Source organism: Chamaea fasciata, unplaced genomic scaffold (assembly GCF_029207755.1).
Source record: "Chamaea fasciata isolate MVZ Bird 193981 ecotype frontalis unplaced genomic scaffold, bChaFas1.0.hap1 SCAF_4, whole genome shotgun sequence".
Lineage (NCBI taxonomy): Eukaryota > Metazoa > Chordata > Aves > Passeriformes > Sylviidae > Chamaea > Chamaea fasciata.
Window position 1 is genome coordinate 37100729 of NW_027094089.1, and position 21189 is coordinate 37121917.

The 21189-nt window shown below is 39.3% G+C and overlaps 1 protein-coding gene across 2 annotated transcripts; it reads right to left on the reverse strand.

Annotated features, from left to right (window-relative positions):
- Positions 1-1413: 1413 nt before the first annotated feature.
- Positions 1414-20966, reverse strand: OSTF1 (osteoclast stimulating factor 1). 2 transcript variants are annotated; one of them, XM_066181298.1, is made up of 11 exons: positions 20788-20966; positions 9935-9981; positions 9217-9267; positions 9070-9133; positions 7775-7828; positions 7208-7315; positions 6710-6759; positions 6519-6597; positions 5952-6050; positions 3733-3804; positions 1414-1825 (listed from the first exon to the last, which is right to left on the reverse strand). In XM_066181298.1, exons 1-10 carry the CDS (start codon positions 20819-20821, stop codon positions 3746-3748), a joined length of 645 nt encoding a protein of 214 aa, XP_066037395.1. In that variant the 5' UTR covers positions 20822-20966; the 3' UTR covers positions 1414-1825; positions 3733-3745. The 2 variants fall into 2 exon arrangements, with proteins under 2 accessions (XP_066037395.1, XP_066037394.1); XM_066181297.1 differs by having other exon boundaries at positions 1414-3804.
- Positions 20967-21189: the final 223 nt, after the last annotated feature.

Consider the following 21189-nt stretch of genomic DNA (forward strand, 5'->3'; position numbering starts at 1 on the left):
CAAATATCTGACTTTGTAGCATGTAAATGAAATTACTACAAGGTCAGGCTAACTTACTTTCGGCAATCTTTGGCCCTTGATATAAAACTCAAACACATGAAACACATTCGTGTCTTCAGAAATTTTAAGTCCGTGTTTGTCCTGGGTTGTAGTATAGGATGTGCACAAAGTATTCTATCACCATCTTCATGAACTGTTGAATCCAGGTGGGGCAGTGTTTTCCCAAACCCCCTCCCTCGGGGCCGTTATCTTCTCTTAATGGCCCATCAGATGCCTTGCCCATGACTCACAGATAACTCCCTCCAGGAGCTCTCTCAGTTTAATGGGCCATCAAGGACCCCCTGCATGACTCATCATCCCATTGTGAGATGCTCTGCCCAGGGGGAGGAACCAAGCATTCTCACCTGGATATAATCTGGACTTTGGGACAGTACAGGGGGCCCTTACCCAGTGGATTCCCAGAGGACCCGAGCTACCAGACCTTTCTACGGGATCACTGCTTCAGGAAGACCACCTCATCTGGACTGCTTCCATCACCCGGCTCAGGTTTTATTCTGACTCTGTCAGTGGTCTTTTGTATTATTGCATCTATTTTTATTCTACTTTTCCTTTCTTCCTATTAAATTATATCTCGGACTTGGAGCCTCTCGTTTGTTTTGCTTTCAAACCACTACAGGGTTCAAAGCTGGACACTTTGTTAGAAAATGGGCCACTCAGTTTAAACATTTAGTGTGATCTTAACTGTTTTAGACAAATTACATTTCAGGAGATGCAATGTGTAAGAGTGGAATTCAGTGGGACAGGCTTTGTCTTAGTCTAAAGTATACTAACTTGACAATTATCAAGAATCCAAGAACTATACTAAAGAAAATGCAAGAAATGTCCCATTTTTTCTCCTACAAAACAGGGATCAAGCATTTGATTCCTCTGATGAAGCCAACAGAAAATTTACTAATTTAGTTTCAAAGAGCTTCAAATCAATCCAAAAACTTTCTATTCCCTAACAGCACAAAATTTCTGACTGGAACACATCTGATTTTCAATAGAAAGGCACACACATTAATTCAACCAGAAGTATGCAAGACAGAATATTTTTCAATGTTCAGTTCTAAGATACCATAAGCTTGAAAACTTTCCCTTTGTTAGGAGTCTTAAACCCCCTATTTTTCTTATTGTTACACTTTGGAAAAAGTCTTAAATTTAAGTAAGTCTGTAGTGGTACAAACATTGAAGAAAACTAGGGGAAGCAAGTAGGCTTGCATAACTAGTAAGACATTTTATCAGCTTACTCCAGCTGTAGTTTCTTTGAGCTGTAAGACATTTGTTTTGGGTCTTCTTTGTTTTTGTTTTGTTTTGTTTGTTTATTCTGTTGTGTTGTTTTGGTTTTTTTTAATCAAAACTTTACTCGCGGAGTTAGACAAAAAGTAATTTATTGCCTGAAAGCTTTCACAGTGATTTGTATTTCACAAGACCAATAGACAGCTTCATAAAGAAAAAAAGTTGTGGGAAAACACCAAAAGCAATAATTTTTGTCCTGGAAACAAATGACAGCAGTCCCTAAGTGTCTTACGATGTAAATGTGCTTCCTTCAGGACACTCCGGCAAGAACTCTGTCTGCAATCGTTGGGCTCAACTTGTGCTTCTGTCACCATTCCTGCACAGCATTCAGGTCTCTCTGCAGAAAAACACAGGGTCTTCCCTGTTCGTTAATTACAGCTGCTAATTATGCGACGTTGAGCATAACATCTTCCTTGTAGGCTGCTGAACCCATGGCAGAAGACGTTACATTCAGAGTTTTTAATGAATACAGACTCTGTCTCCAAAGCTAAACAGAAAAAACAGTGACTTGAACCATTCCCTCCATGTCCTGTGACACTGAAGAATTTTAAGCTTGCGAGCTTTGTTTATGCAGGCAAAAGACTCACGTAACAGATGGCTGAACCTTCTTGCCTCTCATTACAGGACTTTAAAGCTTACACGTTGAAAATGCATAATTTTAATCAACAATATGCAGCATAACATATGGCTTAACTATGATAAAAGGCTGAGCTAGTAAAAGAGCTGGCTGATTAAATGTGAAGCAGAACAGTCTTAAATATTATGAGCTATGTTCAACAACTGTTCTAATGAAAGCTAGAGAGAAAAAACTGGTGGGGTTCGATTTTCTTTCTCTCTAGGATCTTCAAGTTCATACAAAATAAAACATCACTGTTCATTTAACCACACTCTTGTATAGGGCTAAAACATTTGTTCTATGGTTTTAACATTTAAAAAGTCTAGAATGACATCTGCAGATGACTGCTTGTGCAATGTTCCCATCTCAAACAGTTCTGGTCAATCAAACACTGCCTTCTTTGATAAGAGTTTAACAAGCACTACTGGCATCTAGTTCTTTATCTAGGATGATAAAAATAAAAATCTGGCTTAAATACTTAGTGTGGTTTTCATTTATCCCCAGACTCCCACAAGAGCTTTTCATTTATCCCCGGTCTTTCAAAAGAGTTTTTTTCCCCCTATTTCTTTCCTCTTTTCTTTGGTTTTGTTTTAGTATAACAGACTGCTGTGTTAAAATGATTTTGTTAGAAGTCTCTATTAGAGTAGCTAGCAACAAAAAAATTGAAAATGAGATTGTATCTCATACTTGTAACATTCACCATCTCAATAACAAAGTATCTCAGTAATGTGCAGTATTAGGCTACAGCTACTGAGAAATTTGAAGGAAGTACTATTTTTTAACACTGCAGGGAAGCTTGAAAAGTGGGTGAATTTATTTTCCATGTTTCTTTAATTCAGAGGAAGCAGCAATACATTTTAAAAATGGTTATTCAGCTCCAGGTATCTCTTCTAAAAATACCTTGGTATATTTGACGCACATCTTCCCTCGTTACTTCAACACTTAAACTTTGAGGCAATTTAGGACAAGACATAAGAGTACTTGCAAAAAATAAAAGCAAGAGATTGGTATTAAAAATTTTAGGCAGAATAAATAGAAAAATATTCTGTCTTCCTTTCACTACGAATAGTTTCAGCATAATACATTTTGTGAAGTAAAATAATCAAGCCACAATGTCCAAGTGAATTTCTAAAGCAAACCTGACTTAACCAAGCATTTCACCAGTGTTAACATTTCACTGGGCCCACAGCAACAGAGAAGAAAAAGCATTCCTGAGGCAGAATGTCTCAGGTCATTTTGCACCTCACTTATGAGGGATAGAGGAAAGAAGAGAAAAAAATTTACCAGAATTAAAAATCCAATCTTGTAATGGTGTCTCCCATGAGGGCAAACAATGGCCCGTCTCTACAGCAGCATCTCTGTATATTCCTGCCAGCCAGTACTGGCTGTCAGTATTAGCTGCATGAAGGAACACATACCCAGGGAGATTTGGGGAAATGTTAGCAGTGGTGTCCTGCTGTCTCACAAGGACCTTTCAGTATTCCAGAGATACAAGGCACTTACTATGAAGGCCTGAGATGAAACCTGTGAGTTTAGAAGATAGTCCTCTGCCCATTCAGTGATAAAGGTGTGTCACACTTTCTCTGTGATAATTCCAAAAAGGAACTCTGATTTAAAATGTGACATCTTCGGGCCACATGAAGATTATTCCTTTTCAAAGCATGATTTCACCCTCTCCTTTATATGCCATACTGCGATACTCTAAGTGAGATATTTTTACAGTTGTGAAGATACGTTTTGAAAACAACATAGACAAGGCAAGTTATAGTTTTTCTTACTGAGTTAAAAAAGCTAATCGGAGTCTTCATCATCAAGGTATTCCTCTGCATTACTCAATGTTCGGACTGTACCTGGAAAGAAACAAAATTATAAAAGAGTACTAAAAATACCAGGCACAGAGGCAAAAAGACTGACATAATTCACAGAAGCGATAACCAGGTTACCCTAGATTTCTGGAACAGGAAAAATGAGTAAGTTTAAAATGAACCTGCTCAACCCTTTTGAGAAAAGAAATCTAAGTGAAAAAAATCATGTTTCTCTCTTTCAGGAGGAGAAGCAGCAAAAGGGAGAACATGAAGAAAAGAAATTGCAGAGCCCTGTGCTCAAGGGGCCATGCTTCAGGAAAGTAACAATTACATTTCTTCTGTCCATTTCTTCTGCTCCCTTGTTTAGCAGCACAAGTAATACAAAAATTTTGCATTTCTATGATGTGATTTTAATAATTTTAATTTTTTAGGATGTACTTCAGCAATTGACATTTGAACATCTGTCTGTACATGTAAAACATAAATCTGAACACTGAAGTGGAGACAAAGTAAGCTTCCTCCAATAAAACAGTTTTAGAGATGGACTATGATAGAAATCTTATGTAAACAGGAACAAGGGAGAGAAGACTGCTGATATAGAATTGAATCTCTGAAAAAGAACAATGTTTCACTTCCAGACATTGGAAATACCTAAATGCAGACTCAAGAGACAGAAAAATTAAATTAGTGAAAATAACCAAAAAAATACAAGTGGTGTCAGAGATATTATAAAAGGCCAAGTTGAGACAGAAAAACTAACAAGGATGCTGATTCTGAAACTGCAGTTAGACTGAGAATATCAGCTGTTATATAAAGGCAAGCAAAAAAAGACGCAGTGTGAAATTACCAGAGACTGGTGATAGATTAGGTGACTAAGGACAAAAAATCAGTCAGTCACTGAAATAAAGCTAATTTAAAGGGAGTGAAGAAGTAGATCAGTTATGTAGATTAGTTACTTAGTACTGGGAAATAAAACATTAGTATAATTATTGGGACATCAGAACAGAGAAAACACCTGTACCAGGTGCCTACAATCAACATGCAAAGATGAACAAAGTGTTCCTAACAGGGATCAAGTAACTTTAGGAAAAAATTATATTTTTTATCTATATATATATCAGTCAATAAATATTATATATGTATATATATATGTATGCGTGTATGTACATACACACACACACACAGAAGGACTTCTGCGCTTTTTTACAATTGCTTTCTTAAGAACCACGATTGGGAGAGAGAATTTCCCAGTTTTCTGGGAAATCCTGATTCTGCCCCTACCAAAGAGCAGGACAATCATTTTTGCTGCAACTGCACTTCCTGGCCTTCTCAAGTTGCAGTCAGCTCCTCCATTAAATCACCACAACCTCCAGGCTCCTAGAGGTTAGCATTCCCTCTGTTCCCACCAAGTCCTGTGACCATGCAATTGCTTTACGGCATATCCCACCAAAACCAACTGTAACCCTGCCTGTGTTTTTAAGTAATTTCTTGTTTCACTTAGAGTTTCCACCCTAACTTCAGCCTCCTGAAAGCTATAGGCAATAGTAGTTACACAATACTGAACAATTCAGTCTTTGTTCAGCTTTTTAAAACAGCCTCTTCAAGTCTTTTGGACATGGACACCATGCTATTAGGAAATATGAACACAGTGGGAGGCAGTGAGACTGCCTGAAAGCATTCTTTCTTTATTTCTCTGTTAGACAGTCACTCAGAGACACATAGAAATAAAGCTAAAAAATTTAGCAGTAAGAAAAGGAGGATCATATGTTGGTGCTCGTTTGGTTTAAGTTTGGAGGAACAGACAAGCATATGGAGAAAGACAGCACACTGTTTTATTCTTGTACCTTGTCCCTTGTGGTATGCTACTTTTAAAAGTTTCCATCCTTGCTTTCATTCTGTTTGAAAGGCCTGTCTTCTATTTTCATCTCTTCCCTCACAATTTTCACACCTTCTGAACTCTTTTGCCTCTTGCTGACACAAGGTGGCATTTTGGCTGGAGTCAGCAGCACGGCGTATGACAAACCCTGTTCATATCATAGCTCTAAACTAACCCTCTCAAGCAAACCCTTCCAAACACAATTCTTAGCCCACGTACTTGCCAAACGGTTTTTATGGCTATCAGTATTTTTGTATTTGGCTAAAATATTAATTCTCCAAAAGTAAAATTATCAGAAAAACAAAATCAGAAATACCTGCACTCTGTTTCTTCTTAAGCAAGGAAGCACAAGGTGCGTTCGTTGCCATATCTAAGGCCAGTTTCTTCTCATTGTTTTTCAGATCTGTTCTTGCACCTTCATGAAGAAAATTTTCATCATGCATCACAATCCCAGTTATTTCTCAACCAATGTCATCATGATACAAATTTCACCAATGTAGGTAGAACAGTAATGGACAAGGGAATCTGAACTACAGACTGCTCTGAAGCAGACCAAAAGCTATGGATGCTCTTGCATAAGCTGAAGTTGATTAGGGAACTTGCTGGCTGCTCTTCCTTTTTAAGAAGCAGATGTCCTTGCTGTTCTGGGGTTTAAGTGCCTAATTTTGTCTGTAAAGTGGATGAAATTATCTTGAGAAGTGAGATGTCTACCTTCCAAAGAGCTGCCAGAATTTTCTGCAAGATTTTTTCTGCAAATTAGGCAGGTGAGCTGTCTAATGACTTGTACCTGAGCTATACAGAAACACTTAGGAAATACAAATAAAAAAACCTTCAGGAATCTACTCTGTACACAGATTGTTGAAACCTTGGTGAAGATCTTTACCCTTTTCCAGCAGTATCTCTACAATATCTGCATAACCTTTCCATGCAGCGGCATGCAGAGCTGTGTCTCCCAATTTGTTCTGTGGAGTTAGAGGGAAAAGCAACAGGATTAAAATACAGCAAAAAACCTTCCAGCTTCTACCAAGGATGAACATCACACCTCTATTCTAAGGGTCTGTTGGTTCAACCTACCTGTTGGTTTAACTCTAGGTTTGCCTGGGTAAGCAGGACATCTACTACATCTGCAGAAAACAGGGAGAGATGGTAAGAGTTTAGTGGAAAGGAGTTACGCTATTTTTGCATTCATTGTAGTTAAGATTCAATGAAAGACCAATCAAACCAGCTAATAAAAATCTGTAAGTCAGACTGCATTGGGCAAACAACAATTAGTCACAAAAAAAATGTCTCTGCATGAAATAATACCCCAAATAATACCACAGTACTTTTTCATCTGCCCTTCCACTCTGCCTCTAAGTTACACTAATGAGCATGTCTGCTTCAACAGCAACAACAAAACACACAGCACCTGATGGAGCTGAACATCCCTCCTACCCTGATTTTTTTTTAAAAAAATAGAATTACATTGAAAAAGCCCTGGCTTTATTATTTAGCCCTGCAATTTTATCAATCAGCTTAACAAGCATAACAAGAAAACCAGAGAACAGTAATTTCAAATTAATGCTCTGATACCTTTATGGCCTCCATGGCATGCCCAATACAGAGCTGTGTTTCCAGCTTTGTCTAAGCCATTGACACCAACTCGATTATCCAAACACTCTCTCAACCAGCTCAGGTTGCCTGAAAGACAAAATCAGTTTTGACTATCTTTTTTTCTTTGGGAAGTTAAAAGAACCATTACAGGTAAATAGTACTTTCTAAATGGTGGCAGTCCTCCCATGAACTTATGAAGAGAGGAAGGAATTAGCAGCAACATTCATAATTCACTGAACAACCAATCATACCAAATCATATCAACTCATACTAAGCCTACAAAACATCTTTTCTTCCATTCCCAGAAGACCTTTATATCCCTATGAATTAAATGGATGGTACCACACTTTTTCTGTGTATAGACAGAGTGGCAATTCTACCAGGCAGTATCTCACCTTTTCAAAGCTGTAAAACTTACCAGATAACTTGCTCAAGAAACAAGACAATCAGAACAGGCAGAACATCTTCATTCTAAATATATTATTATTATAGAAGAAAATAAGCAAATCATACCTCAGCATCACACAACTGAAACACCAAACATACCTCTTTTGGCAGCTTCATGCAGTGGATTATCAATAGACTCTGCTTGCTCTGCCACTGAAATGAAAGAGTAAATTCTAACTACTTCTGAAACATGTACTTGACACCTGTGTGGAAACAAAACATATTTGATTCTAAAATGAAAAGAGATTTGTGAGTGAGACACACTCACAGACTTGTGACAGACTAGTGAGATGCACTTTAATTTCCAGTGTATGGAAAACTAATTCAGAGAAAACCTTGTGAAAACTTCAAACAGCATCACATTGCACAACTGGTCTACATCAGAAGATGTGTTCCTAGTACTCTGTTCTTAAGGTCTGCAAAAGCTTCTGTTCTGTTTATACATGGAATTTCTGCAAATGTGCAGACAGAGAAACCACTCCTCCTACTCTGGTCTAAAACTGAAGTTTTACAAAAAATCTCAATGGGAATTTGAATTAATAGATTGTTGGTTTTATTTTAAATATAACACACTTCTATATTCAAAAGAAATTTGAATGTGGATATGCAGCATGTATAAACTAGTCTTCTTGCGTATGAACAGTGCATGACTTCTGATCTCTGGCAGACAGCAAGAGTAGAGTCAGTTTGAAGTCACAAACTAAAGTGAAATTTGATGTAGCCTCAATGACTACACCACAGATTTCCATTAATATATTTCTACTATCTACAGGGCAGGGAAATAGCATTGCTACCATAATATCTCCTACTGAAGAAGGGACAACACAAATCAACCTAAGTCTTATTGGCAGCTGTGATGTGATCTGTCATGACAACTGGTACTCTGCCTACAATTCCTGGTGGGACTTGGAGGAACTGTGTTATGTGTCTGTAGTCATGGCTTTTAAAAGTGATTTTAATTCAATCTGAAAGAGTAGCTTCTATTCAGCCCAAAGACATATGAGATATTTAACATGGAGCAAACCCCAAGACACCAATGTTTTCTGTGGCAGAATATATTCACCAAAACACAACAAAAGGCAAACAAAACTCCATCCTTCAGATCCAAGTGTTCTTCCCCTCAAAATCGAGTAGCTCAGCTCTCTTAAGAGCATAACCAGAAACATGAACACTCAGCAAACTCAAGCTGTCCCTAGGTTATAAAAATACAAGACAGCTTGTCCACTGCCAATGTATGCATCCAACTGATACTGCAGATGGATGCATTCTGAAATACATGGTGGCGTACTGTTAAGTATTGGTACTGTGGTCTGTTTTTGGAAAGACATCTTTTTATTTAGTGATTTCCTTTGATTGTGAATGATCTTACCAAATAAAAATATTCTAGACTTTACCATAATTGCTTGGAATTAGTCCAGTTCTCCCTTTGCAAGTTCCTTTCCACCAATTTGTATCACTCTGAAGAGAAAAGGGAAAATACTTTAGATGGGATATATTGCATTTCAGAACTATTCAGTCCATGTGGGATGTCTTAGACTCACCATGTCCGAGATGTAAATGATATCTCCTTCTTCAAAGTACAGTTCATCTGGCTTAAAAAAGAAAAAAAAAAAAAAAAGAAGAAAAAAAAAGGTACATAAAATATATCTGAATGTCTGTATGTAGGAAAAACAAATGCCTGGATAAGTCAGAATACATTCACCTCTTCATTCAAAATAGTAACTCAAATTCTCTATCACCTAGTGTGCAGGTTTTGTAATGACAACAGCCTGACACTACATAGTTTGACTTGCTTACAGCTAACTTTCTGGATCAATAATTTTCCTAACAACACAGGAAGACTGTGGCCTTTCCAATAAAGCACTGTGCTTAATTGTATTTAAAGTATTTCAGTGAAATATATCTTATGTTTGTTAACTTCGTCCGCTTTTTGGTTGGTCCTAGTTCTCCAGATCTTTTAGCTCTCAACTATTATTGCTATCTTTAGAAGAAAAAACAAATTATTTACAATTTCTGATCTTTGACTGTAGGTAACTGATACTACAGAAGAAAGCATGATGCTTTTAAACAGAGCTGTTCTTAAAAGAGACTGATGATTAATCAGACAATTTTATTCACATTGAGAATGACTATCCATAAACAGTTTATTAAAAATTTAGTAGAGTAAGTCTAATATGGCAATAACATCAGAACTGAAGAAATATTATAGACAAGGTTAAAAGTGAGATTCTCAAACCACTGAAGTCTAGACATACTTACTGTTCTGGGCTCAAATGTATACAGGGCCCTGAATACTTTAACCTGCCCTAAAACAAAAACAAAACCAAAAAAACCCAGTTAAAAAAAACAGTACTAGTATCATGCCTTTAAATGCAGCCCTTTAATCCAAATACATTCCTTTCCTTCAAGCTTAATGCCAGTTGCTGAATGAATTTGTGCTATGCGTCTATCAAAGAAAATCTTGATGAAAAGACTCAGCAGCCTGAGTTAAAAAACCCAGCAACATGGGCTATGAAGGAAACTTGCCACCTGATGAGTTGCATGTAAGTAGCCTCTTCCGCACACTTAACATGGTCTTTATAGCTCACTGGGCAACAGAAGTGCTGTCATTGATTTCTGAGAGAAAGAGTCATTTCACTCATATATTCCCTCACACATTAATTTATGCTGTACGGACTTTTATTTCTAACATCAAATCTGTCAAATGACAAAGAATTAAGGAAAGAAAAAAGAAATAAATCAATGTCACCAACATGTTCTTACACTTACTTGCAGACATTATTAGGAAAATAATGCAGTGACACATAACTCATAAAGAAAAACGACAAATAGTCACAAAGTCCTACTTAATGTACACCTGATGTCCTGTTCTATTCAGATGCTTAAAATAAGGCATGGGGTTTGCAATTGCAGTAAGTGGCTTACAGATGTTTTAATAGGGCCCTTTGGAAGAGACTGTCAGCAGCATTCAAGCCACAAAAAAGTTACCTAATTGCAGAGAGGTTCAAATTAAAGCGCATAAATAGCAAAAGAAGCTTCACTACAAACTTTTTTTTTTTTAAATATAAAAGGTACATTTCAAGAGCATGAACAAAAAGTACAAACACAGAAGAAACATGTATGTTACATAATTTAATTATCCAAACTGCTGGAGTTCATTGCACTTACTGGAGGAATTTATTATGCAGACTGTTCTGTATTGTTTACTTTTAGGTATCTGAAGCCTTAAGCATATAGGTTTGTTTACTTTTAAATGTTCTAAGCTTGCAAGTGTAAGTTACACACAGATTCTTACACTGTGTGTTTATACAGATTAACTTGTGACTGAAGCAGTGTACAATCCATGAGGAGAATGTGTTACTTAGGTCACACTAGGTCCAGGCTATTTTGTATACTCAGAGAAACTGATGAACTTACTACCAAAGGCTATACTGTACAATAAAGTGTACGCATGCTGCAGTTTGTGTCATTTATTAAAAGGAGCTAAGCAGGTAAAGACAGAGTAGGTCTCAAGAGTAAGCCTTTATGTTTTTAGTTAAGAATTATCTAGAATTTTTTTGTCTTTTCTTTTCTGCTAGATGTAGCCCTTAGATCCCAGTATCTAAAATCCTGCCCACAAAAGCGATCATTTTAGAAAGTTAACACAAGGGCTTTAGAAATGACATTTTGGAGGTGAATATGCTGATGACCTTGAGAAAGGAGGATGGTACCCAACTGCCACTTTGCAGCATCCCTTGAGGTGTCTCCTAAATAATATTTTCAAATGCCTCTGGATATTCCCTAGCAACAGCAATGCCAAGGCATACTTGCTAGGCATCACTACTAAGTAAAAGATTCTGTAGTTCTCTATTCTAAGGCTTTTTTGTGACTAAGAGTATGTAAAACTACAAACATAAAATGAAACTGTGTAAACACATTGCCAAGTGCATGTAGATACTGTAAGTATTTTCTTTTCCAATATGTAATTGCTCCTCCCAGTTCCTAATTTTTAATAACAGAAATTCAATTTGGCTTTATTGGTTTGTTCTCTCTTTCACACAGCAGCCATTTCCTGGACATAAAAGGTTCAACACTTCTCAAACCTTTGCCCCAGAAACAAAATACTTGCAACTGTAGCAACTGCTAAAAAGAATGAAACCTGAGTGATGTTTACTACCTATACAGAGATGATGAACAAGGACAGCACACAGTAATGCATCCCGGACCAAAGAGCTTCAGCATGAAATGTGAACTGCAGCTGTGGAGAAGCCAAGCAATAACAACAAAAAATAAAGGAAGAAGAAAAAGAAAATTAAAAAGAGCAAGAGATGACACAACATGATGGAAGACAGGAGTACTGATCCTTCTCCTTGGCTTTCTCACACAGAAGACACAAAAACACAAGACAGAACTGCACAACTAAGAACTGTGGAGACTGCAACCATCATGCACCAATTTTCAGTGTTTAATGTAAATAAGAGGAGGAAATAGACAACAAAAGGGAAGAGTATGAAATAATAAAAGGGAAAATGGGAAGATGGCAAAAGACAGGGAAAAGGAGGAAATATGCATTTGTGTGTTGCAAGTGTCTTTCATACTAATGTACTGCATACATGTCAACAGATTTTCTAAAGCTATCACACCTGTGGAGACAAAGAAGACTGAAAATACTGATGTTGATTACAGTATGGCTGACACTGTTTAAACAAAAGGCAATTCATTGTTTGTTTTTGGGATTCTTTTCAATTCCATAAACCTGAAACAGGGAGTTACTTCCCCAAACGTCCAACTGTGGTGTCACTTGCAGACCAACACATGCTAAAACATTCTTCTGTGATGAAATACAAAGTACAGATCAGCATCTATAGAACTACAGGTCTGGTAAATGTTAATTTCATAGTACTTTATATTGAAGTTAAACGCTACTCATTACTGGCACCAGTCTTTTTAAAATTTCTTGATAAAGAGAGATTAGGCCTGTTCACTTTGCTTCATTTAAAAGCTTAGAACAAGGGGACTTTAGAATTTGTAATAGATTTTTTGATACCAAATTCTAATGCAAAAATTCAGCCTAGAAGATTTAAATAACAAAATGTTAGCATGCAGAGGGCACATTAGACTTGAATCTCAGCTCTGCAAACACAGAGAAATCATATTTTGTTAGGCACATGGGTACCTATAACCACTGGAAGTACTACTTTTGTCTAGCAATACCTGTCTTTAGGCATGCAGACAGAACTTGCATTGGCAGTAATTTTTGCTTTGGAAGATGCAAAAAGTTAGAAAGCACCCAAGATCTTCCTCTGCTCCCACTTACTACTATCTTTCTAGTACAAACCATGCTTCAAGATTTCTGTATGACAGTGAACCAGTAACTAGCACTGATTTGAACTTATCGAAGTTGACTGACTGCACTTCCCCACCACATACTTTTAAATGACAAAGTAACTAGAACACAGAACATGTATATACTTTTGTAAAATTTCAAGACACCAGGCACACAAATTATTTTATTCTCAGCATGAGAGGAGTATCCCTTTTAAAAGCAAACTATATTAAGGCACAGAGCAGTGATATGTCCCACAACAAACCTTCTTCTAAGCACAGGGACAGATTTAAAGCATTCTTCTTTTCAGTCCTGTTAGGCCCTGGTCTGCTCTGCTGGGTTTAGGGGAAAATTGTTTGAGTCATTTAGAGCAGTGTGCAGGAGAAACAACAAAAATCTTCAATAACAAACCTTTGCATGTAAACTTTCAGAACACTAAGGTAGAATTACATACTTGGCAAATTTTATAGCAAAACCCAGTCAAACCAAGGTACTTCAGAAACTTTAACTTAGACAGCTTTAACTCAACCAGATAGAGAGTATTTACTAAGGCCTTGACTGGAATTTTTTCATCTGGTTTACAATATATTTCCAAAAGAAGTCAGGAGAAGAAAGAAAGAATAAGAATAGAAAGATATCACCACCCATGGACCCAGTGACAAGACTAGCAGTTTTGATGTCCACGTGACATCCATGTCAAAGTGATTGTCACAACCTTGATCCACAGGAAAAATCCATGAAGCGCAAAGTTAAATGTATTAACATATGCTCAAGTTCAGGTGGGAATGCCCAGGTACCTCTGCGGGGGGAGTGGAAATTAACACTCTCTGATATAACACTGTGGATCATCTGTGCAGTTCTCTGGTGGAAGGCCTCAGAAATTGGTCTGCGGTTGGAGTTTTGGATAGTTTATGGCACCTGCTAAGACATGACAGCTGCCTTTCAAGTAAGCGGTAGTTGAGCTAGTTACACCCCACCGGCAGGGACGAATACCTTCAGGTGTAGTGTGAATGTCTGACACCTTCCCCACAGAAGGGAGTTTTCACACCTGAGCCAGTTGAGTAAGGGAAGACATGATAAAACACTTCTTCTAGGCCTCTCCCCTCATCTGGCTCAAACCCCAGCTTCTTAATAAACAGGGGTTGGTTTGTTGTGGTCAGCCTCTGGTGCTCATGCTCTCTCTACCTGGATTGTTGTCTTCCATATCAGCAGCAAAGCACACCCTACTTTTGCAAATTTGAGACATTACCCAGTAATATTTCAGTCTCACAACCCCCAAACTTTAGTCATAAGACTATGTTCTCCCTGATTTGCATTAAACATCTGCAAAACAACTATTTGACAAGTAAAAAAGGTAACTTATTACACATACTAAATAGATACAAATACCCTTAGCATACAAATCTCCCAAGACACAACTTGCCAAAACCTCCCTCAGCAGTGCACCACGGTGAAGGAGTCAAACTAACTATTCTCTGTAACTAGCAACATAAAACTAACTTCAGGCTGGGCCGACCCCACACCACTTAATTTATTTTGAATAACTTACCTATAAACTTCTCCAGCTTTTCTGAGGAAGGGAAACATGCAACTCATAATTCTAAGATGATCCCTTCTCTGCTAAGTGCATAAAACCAATGAAACAGAGAAACTAAACAGTTAAAAAATGCAGCTTCTGATAGGTATTGGAGATACCTGCTGTGCTTCATAATGCTAAGTAAAAAGACCTCACAAAACCAAAACACCATTTTCTAAAAAGACTAAGATTTTTGTTTTCTTCTTACAACTTAGAGGTTTACTTTAAATCAATTGCAGAATCACTACCAGAAGATTGCATCCAAAGAAGTGCTAAGTAAGGAGCGCAGCGACAAGGAGTTAACTGTTTCTCTCACAGCAACTTATTTTTTCCCACTTCCTTTCTGTTCTTTAACCCTAGCTTCCCTAAACCGCCACAGACATTAGCATTAAAATCCCCTCTACCACCAAAACATTCTCCACTCTTATTTGCTTTCAACCCCCCAATGAAAAGCTAAAAAAGAAAAAACCGACCTATACCTGCATGGCATTACTTACTTAGGTATTTGTGTTAGGCTGACATTTCAGCATCGAAGGGGAGATAATGACATTTCATTAGCTGTCAATTAATATTACATCCTCACACAAAAACCCGCCCCAATAAAGTCCTTGGTTCAAAATATACGTATTTTAAACAAAATAATGATGGTGGTATGTCAATGTTCACAGGAACTACCAAGGCTTGGCCCCACTGGACAGATACAAGTCTTTTGTCAGCTTCTGCCATAGAGAGCCATAATCAAGTCTCATTGACTTGAACAAGATGCTACTAATCAGATATTGATCCTGATGCAGTATCTTTTCCTTGGCTATATTAAGACTGAGTAGCTCAAGACTACCATAAAAATCAGAATAACTAACTCAAGATGAATCGACTCACTGCATGTCACAAAGCACCGTCAGCACCTACAGCACAGAGATGGATGATCTCTGTGCTGCAGAAAATCAGAACTGACTATAGTCATCAACAGTTAGTTAAAAACCCACAAATCTATCGATCTCTTAAACAGTTCAAGCTAATCCTGGGCCCTCATCAGCCATCTTTTGCCTTACTGCCATAATGCTGCACAAAACCAGTTCAGAATCATTTACTCTAGCACCAAATTGACGGAAAACAACTAATTTGAACCCCTGCCTGTAATAGATGGCCCAGGAGAGAAAACATGCAAAGTCTTTTCCAATACCTGACAAACACTTTCAGTGAAGAAATTTTCCTTAATATCCAACCCAAACTTCTACAGCACACATTGAGGGCATTTTCTCTTGTCCTAGCACGTGTCACTCGGGACAAGAAATGAGTAACCCCCTTGCTACAACCTCCCTTCAGACAGTCCTACAAAGCAGTAAGGTCTCCCTGAGCCTCCTTTCCTCCAGGAAAAACACTCCAGCTCCCTCAGCCACTCCTAGTACCACCTACTCTCCAGACCCTTCACCAGCTCCATTGCCCTTCTCTGGACTCTCTCCAGCACCTAAACGTCTTTTTTGTAGCGAGAGGCCCAGAACTGGACACAAAACTTGAGGTGCAGTCTCACTAGCACCCAATACAGCGGCACAGTTACTGTCTGCTGCCCACACCACTTTTCATGCCAGCCAGGATGCCAGTGGCCTTCTGGGCTACCTGGGCTGGCTCATGTTCAGACAGCTGTTGACCAGCACCGCCAGGTGTCTTTTTCCTCCGAGAATCTTTCTAGCCTCTCTGCCCCAAGCCTGTAGCATTCAGAATTGGAAAACAAGGTACTTTGCACACAGGCCTCCAAACAGGTACAAAAGTACTGGAAATACTTTTTACAGGTGTGCCGTTTGTACTTTGGCATTTTGCTCAGAGACACAGCAGAGTTCAATACAGCATTTAAGGACTGCCACAACTGAGACAGAAAAAGGTGGAGCCCCGAGTATTTAGAGAACCGTCTTCAACTTCTAAGTAAAGCTTATTAGAAAGGGGAAGTGAACACAGAGGATACATGTTGGGGGAGGGGGGAAGGGCATATTAAAAAAAAAAAGGCAAGCAAGCCTAGTAACGTGTTTTGGAACATACTAAAAAGAATGCAAAGTATAGACTGGTACCAGCCCAGATGACAAACTGGGGTATCCAGGAACACTTGTGGACTGCACTAATTAGTATCTGGAATGGAAGGAACAAACATCACTTTGCTACAGAAAATCAGAAGTGAAAATATTCTCAGAGAAGATATAAGTGAACACAGTGTCACTGTCATAGCCTGATGCTGAAATCTTCTGTTTCTTATCAATTTTATTTTTTATGAATACCAGCATGTCTTCACTTGCAGGAAGCTTGCTGGAGGTCCCAGCAACTTGCAGTAAATAAGAGGGTTTGAGGTCAGAACGGAAAGTTTGTAATTCATATTGAAAGCAGATTCGGAACTGTTTAATTGTTTCTCTGACGTTTTCCTCCCCTCAGACCTGGTGACTGCACACTGTAACTCCCCACATTCACATGCTCACATCTTCCTAGGTAACAGAAACCTTTCTTTGAGTACAGAAGAAACCCAAACTACCATCACTTACGTCAAATTTAAGCCTACTGCCAAGGCCTTAGGCATTGTGACTCAAGGCAAGTGGTTCTGCTCCTGTGAATGGTGTCACAGCTCCTACTTCACCTTAGAACTGAGGTGAACTTGTTTGTGATTCAAACTAAGTATTTATGTCCAGAATCCTACTTATAACTCTGACAGCTTCTAGTAAGAGAAAGGTCAACAAACCTGCTTTGAGGTAGTAACCCTTTATGATAAATCCTTATGTTTCCTCCTGCCTCTCTCTCAACCGGAGTAATTTAAAACTCTAATTTCCTTAGTACAAAGGCTGGTCTTTCTTCATAAAATATAAATAATGTGTCAGCTCTAGGCCTGGATCAACAAACCTTCCTGTTAACACGAAAGTAAGGTTTTTAAAAAATATCAATACACTCCTTTCATCTCCCCAAAAGCTTTTGCTGCACACTGTATAAGGCTCTAATCAAAAAGACACCACCAGACAGTAGCACTCTTCAAGAAGACACTGTCTAAGTAGCAGCAGACAACTAAGCAGAAGCCATTAAAGTTTGTCAAATCCAAAGGACCTAATAAGTAACTTTTGTAAACAGGATTAATATCCAACACGATATGAACTCTGCAAATTATGTTGTTTGAGACATTGAAAGATTTCTTAAAACATGGAGGAGATACCCTACTCTTGGATAATGCTGACAGGAAAGTATGTTTCCACTATTTTCAACATTCACTCCACTCTCTTTAATTTTCAATAGTGAGTCTAAATAAAAACTACAGCTAGAAAACAGTAACACTACAGACTTACAGGAGAAAAGCAAAGCACTTCTTAAAAAATAAGCACCTCAAAACACTGTAAGTTAAAAGAATTTTAGAGCCTCTATAAACAATCTTGTCCCCTTATCCAAGGACTGACTACAGACTCAAAGAGGAGCTCAAGTGTTCACAAACACAATCATCTAACATAAGCTGGTATCAAAAACCATCTCTCTGTAACTGAAATCCTTATGTGTTGTGCATGCAACAGGATTTACAGAAAAGCAATCTGTCTGAAAAAAAATGCTCTCATCTACTGAAGAAAGTGACAGTGCCACAGCTAGCTGGTTTTCCCCTTTCACATCTCTTCTTTTTCCCTACATTTTTAAAGCACTGTCCAAGTGCAATGTCCAAAATCCCTGAGTTGAGCAGTGAAGACTCACTGTTTTAAAAAGGATATTTATTTCACTATATATTTTCACTTCCCCTTCACCAAAATACTTCCTTCTCTGTCCAATCTGTACTTCTTGTTTCCCAACACAGAGGAACGAATGACCGATGTCTTCTTTTCTCTTCTGTCTGTCCTGAACTGTAGTAATTCATCAGCAATGCAAGCAGGATTGCTGCTTCCTGACAGAACTTACAGACTTGATACCTAATTATGATCAGTGAAGAAAAATCAACACAGCTTGACCAAAGGCACCAAGACATTCCAGCAAATGCAGTCAAAATGCCACCAAAAGAGACAGCCTTCCACTGCTGTAGAAACTATACTACCACGTGCCGTTCCTATATTTATGTCTTTAAATAACATCCATCTATAACCCTAAGAAATTTGATTACAGTATCAAAGGTGTATTATCTGTATTCTATATTAACATACAGAAGTCAGACATGCAACTACAGAGATATTTTGAAGTATGCTACAAGGCAATTCCTTTCAGAAAATTACTTTGAAAAAATCTGACACAACAGACGCCATAAAATTTTCTCTCCTCAAAAGTCAGGGATATGGAAAAATTAATCTTTTTACCCTTAATCGGCTCAGAAAATCATTAGCAAGACAATCTTATTTTCTTTGTCTTCCTTCTCCTGCAAGTTTCCTTTTGCTGTGTCAAGCACTCATGCTTATAACCAGCTCAGCAAGTTCATCTGACATAAAAATAAACTTACATAGACATAAAAATAACCTTACATAAAAAAGTCAGAGCGCCACCAGCTTGTCACATAACTAAACGGAATGGAAAGAGATGATGGGGGTAGGGAACCTGTCCTTTTGATGACAGTCTGCATTTTATCAGATCAAGCACACCACAAGCTGTACCCCCTAAACTAGGGAGAGACACCTAGTATTAGACAGAACATGCCTGAGTCAGTCTGAGAGCTCCTGTAAGTTAGGCAGGGCTAGAGCCTTTAACTCCTTAAGAATCTTACGTTAAATTTAACTTATCTTCTTGAAAAACAGAAAACTGAGCTATAAACTTCATTGGAAAATCCCACTTTTCACACGTATTCAGCTGTGAAACATCACATCTTTTCAGAAGCCCGAAGATTTCCTCAGTACTGACTGTTTTCACTAAGGATGCACAACAGCAATGCTTTTATTACTGTATTTTTCATTTAAAGTAAGCTGTTTTTAAAGAAGCTTAGCAAACTACAGGGCAGAGGAAATTCTTCTGAAGATAAAATTACAGCCAGAGAGCTTTAGCAGATTTTGTTTCTGCACGGAGAATGAGATTGATGGTTTAAATAGTCTAAACAGTTTCTGCACTTACTTGACTTCAAACTATAAAACTTGTTTTATACATTGTCTAGTTAAAATACTCAGGCTGAGCATTAATTTCTTTTTTAAAACTGGCATTTCAAACAATATTCCAAGTGCAAAAAAAAATTGAAATTCAGATGTACTTAGGGATCAAATAACCCTGTTTTGGGAGACATCAACTAGTCTTATCTATTTAATTAAAAAGTCACAGTGGATTATTAATTTCTAAGTAAGAATCTAAGCTTTTACACTGACAGATGATACACAAACATGATAAACAGCCATTAATTTTCCAGATCAATTCCTTACTTAAAAGAACTCAAACCCCCAAAGTTAATGGTTATATTTTTGACATAAGAATGTATATTTACCTGAAAAATTACACTTCTATTCTAAAATTTAAAACTGTGCAACTTCCAAAGGCTTTTCAGTATTTTTTTTAGAAAAAGCTATGGTTGCTACTAATTTTTTTAGAAAAGCAGCTTTGCAGTATATTTTTCTGAAGAAAAGTAAGGAGGCAAAACGCTACACATCGATGACTAAATGTACTAGAAAGGGCGATGCGTACCTCGACACCTGAATTTCAAAGAGCACATTTAGAGTTTGGCTCTTAGAGGAGTCCTACATGGGAAAACAGCAGATTTCATCCTTTAAGATGAAGAATGTTGCACGCGACTATACTATAAAACTGATTTTTTGCGTTAATATATTGCAAATCCGTGCAATCACGAGGCAAACCTCGGAGAATTTCAGCGCTGTTTCAGAAAAGGCTAAAAGGTTTCCTGTGCATTTCAGGCTACGCAAGCAGCTTCCGGACGGTTGCTGCCGGCCGGCCACGCCACGACACCAAGTGCCACCGCTGGGCACCGCGGCTCCGCGCTGCCAACGGGGAAGGCCGGGGCCGGAGCCCGCGGCACGGGGAGCCTGTCACCGGACGATGGCTCCAACCTGGGGCACTCGCGAACCTTCTCCCGAGCCAAATACAACGCCCGAGGGGAGCCCCCGGTGCTTTCCAGCCACGGAAGCGGCAGCCCTTCTCGCCGTCACGGCGCGGTCCGGAACGGCAGCTCTGCCCCACTCTCACCCTCGCCCGGGATCTGTCTGAGAGCGCAGACCCAAACCCAAGCCATTCGCGCGTCAGCAGGCAACGGGCTGCATCGCGCCCCACACGGAGAGGATGGGCCAGGCCGCTCTGTCCTTCCCTCACCTGGCTTGGCCGGTTTAGGTGGCGGCTTGGACATGGCTACAGCACGCCTAAGCACGGACGGGGGAGCGGCGCGACGGCGATGGGCTGTCCGGGCGCGGGCCCGCGGTGATGGGAGGCGGCCGTGCGAACCCCGGCAGTCGCCGGGCACGGCGCAGCGGCGGTGGCAGGAGCTGAGAAGAAGGGCGGGTCCCCGTGGGTCCCTCCCGGCCGCGGGCGGCACGCGGCCAATCAGCGCGCGCCGCGGGACGAGGCCCCGCCGCTTCCCTCCCCCGCGCTCGCCCCGGGCCGGGGAGTTGTCCAGGCTGCGGGGCGGCCCCAGGGACGGGGCGGCCCCAGGGACGGGGCGGCCCCAGGGACGGGGCGGCCCCAGGGACGGGGCGGCCCCAGGGACGGGGCGGCCCC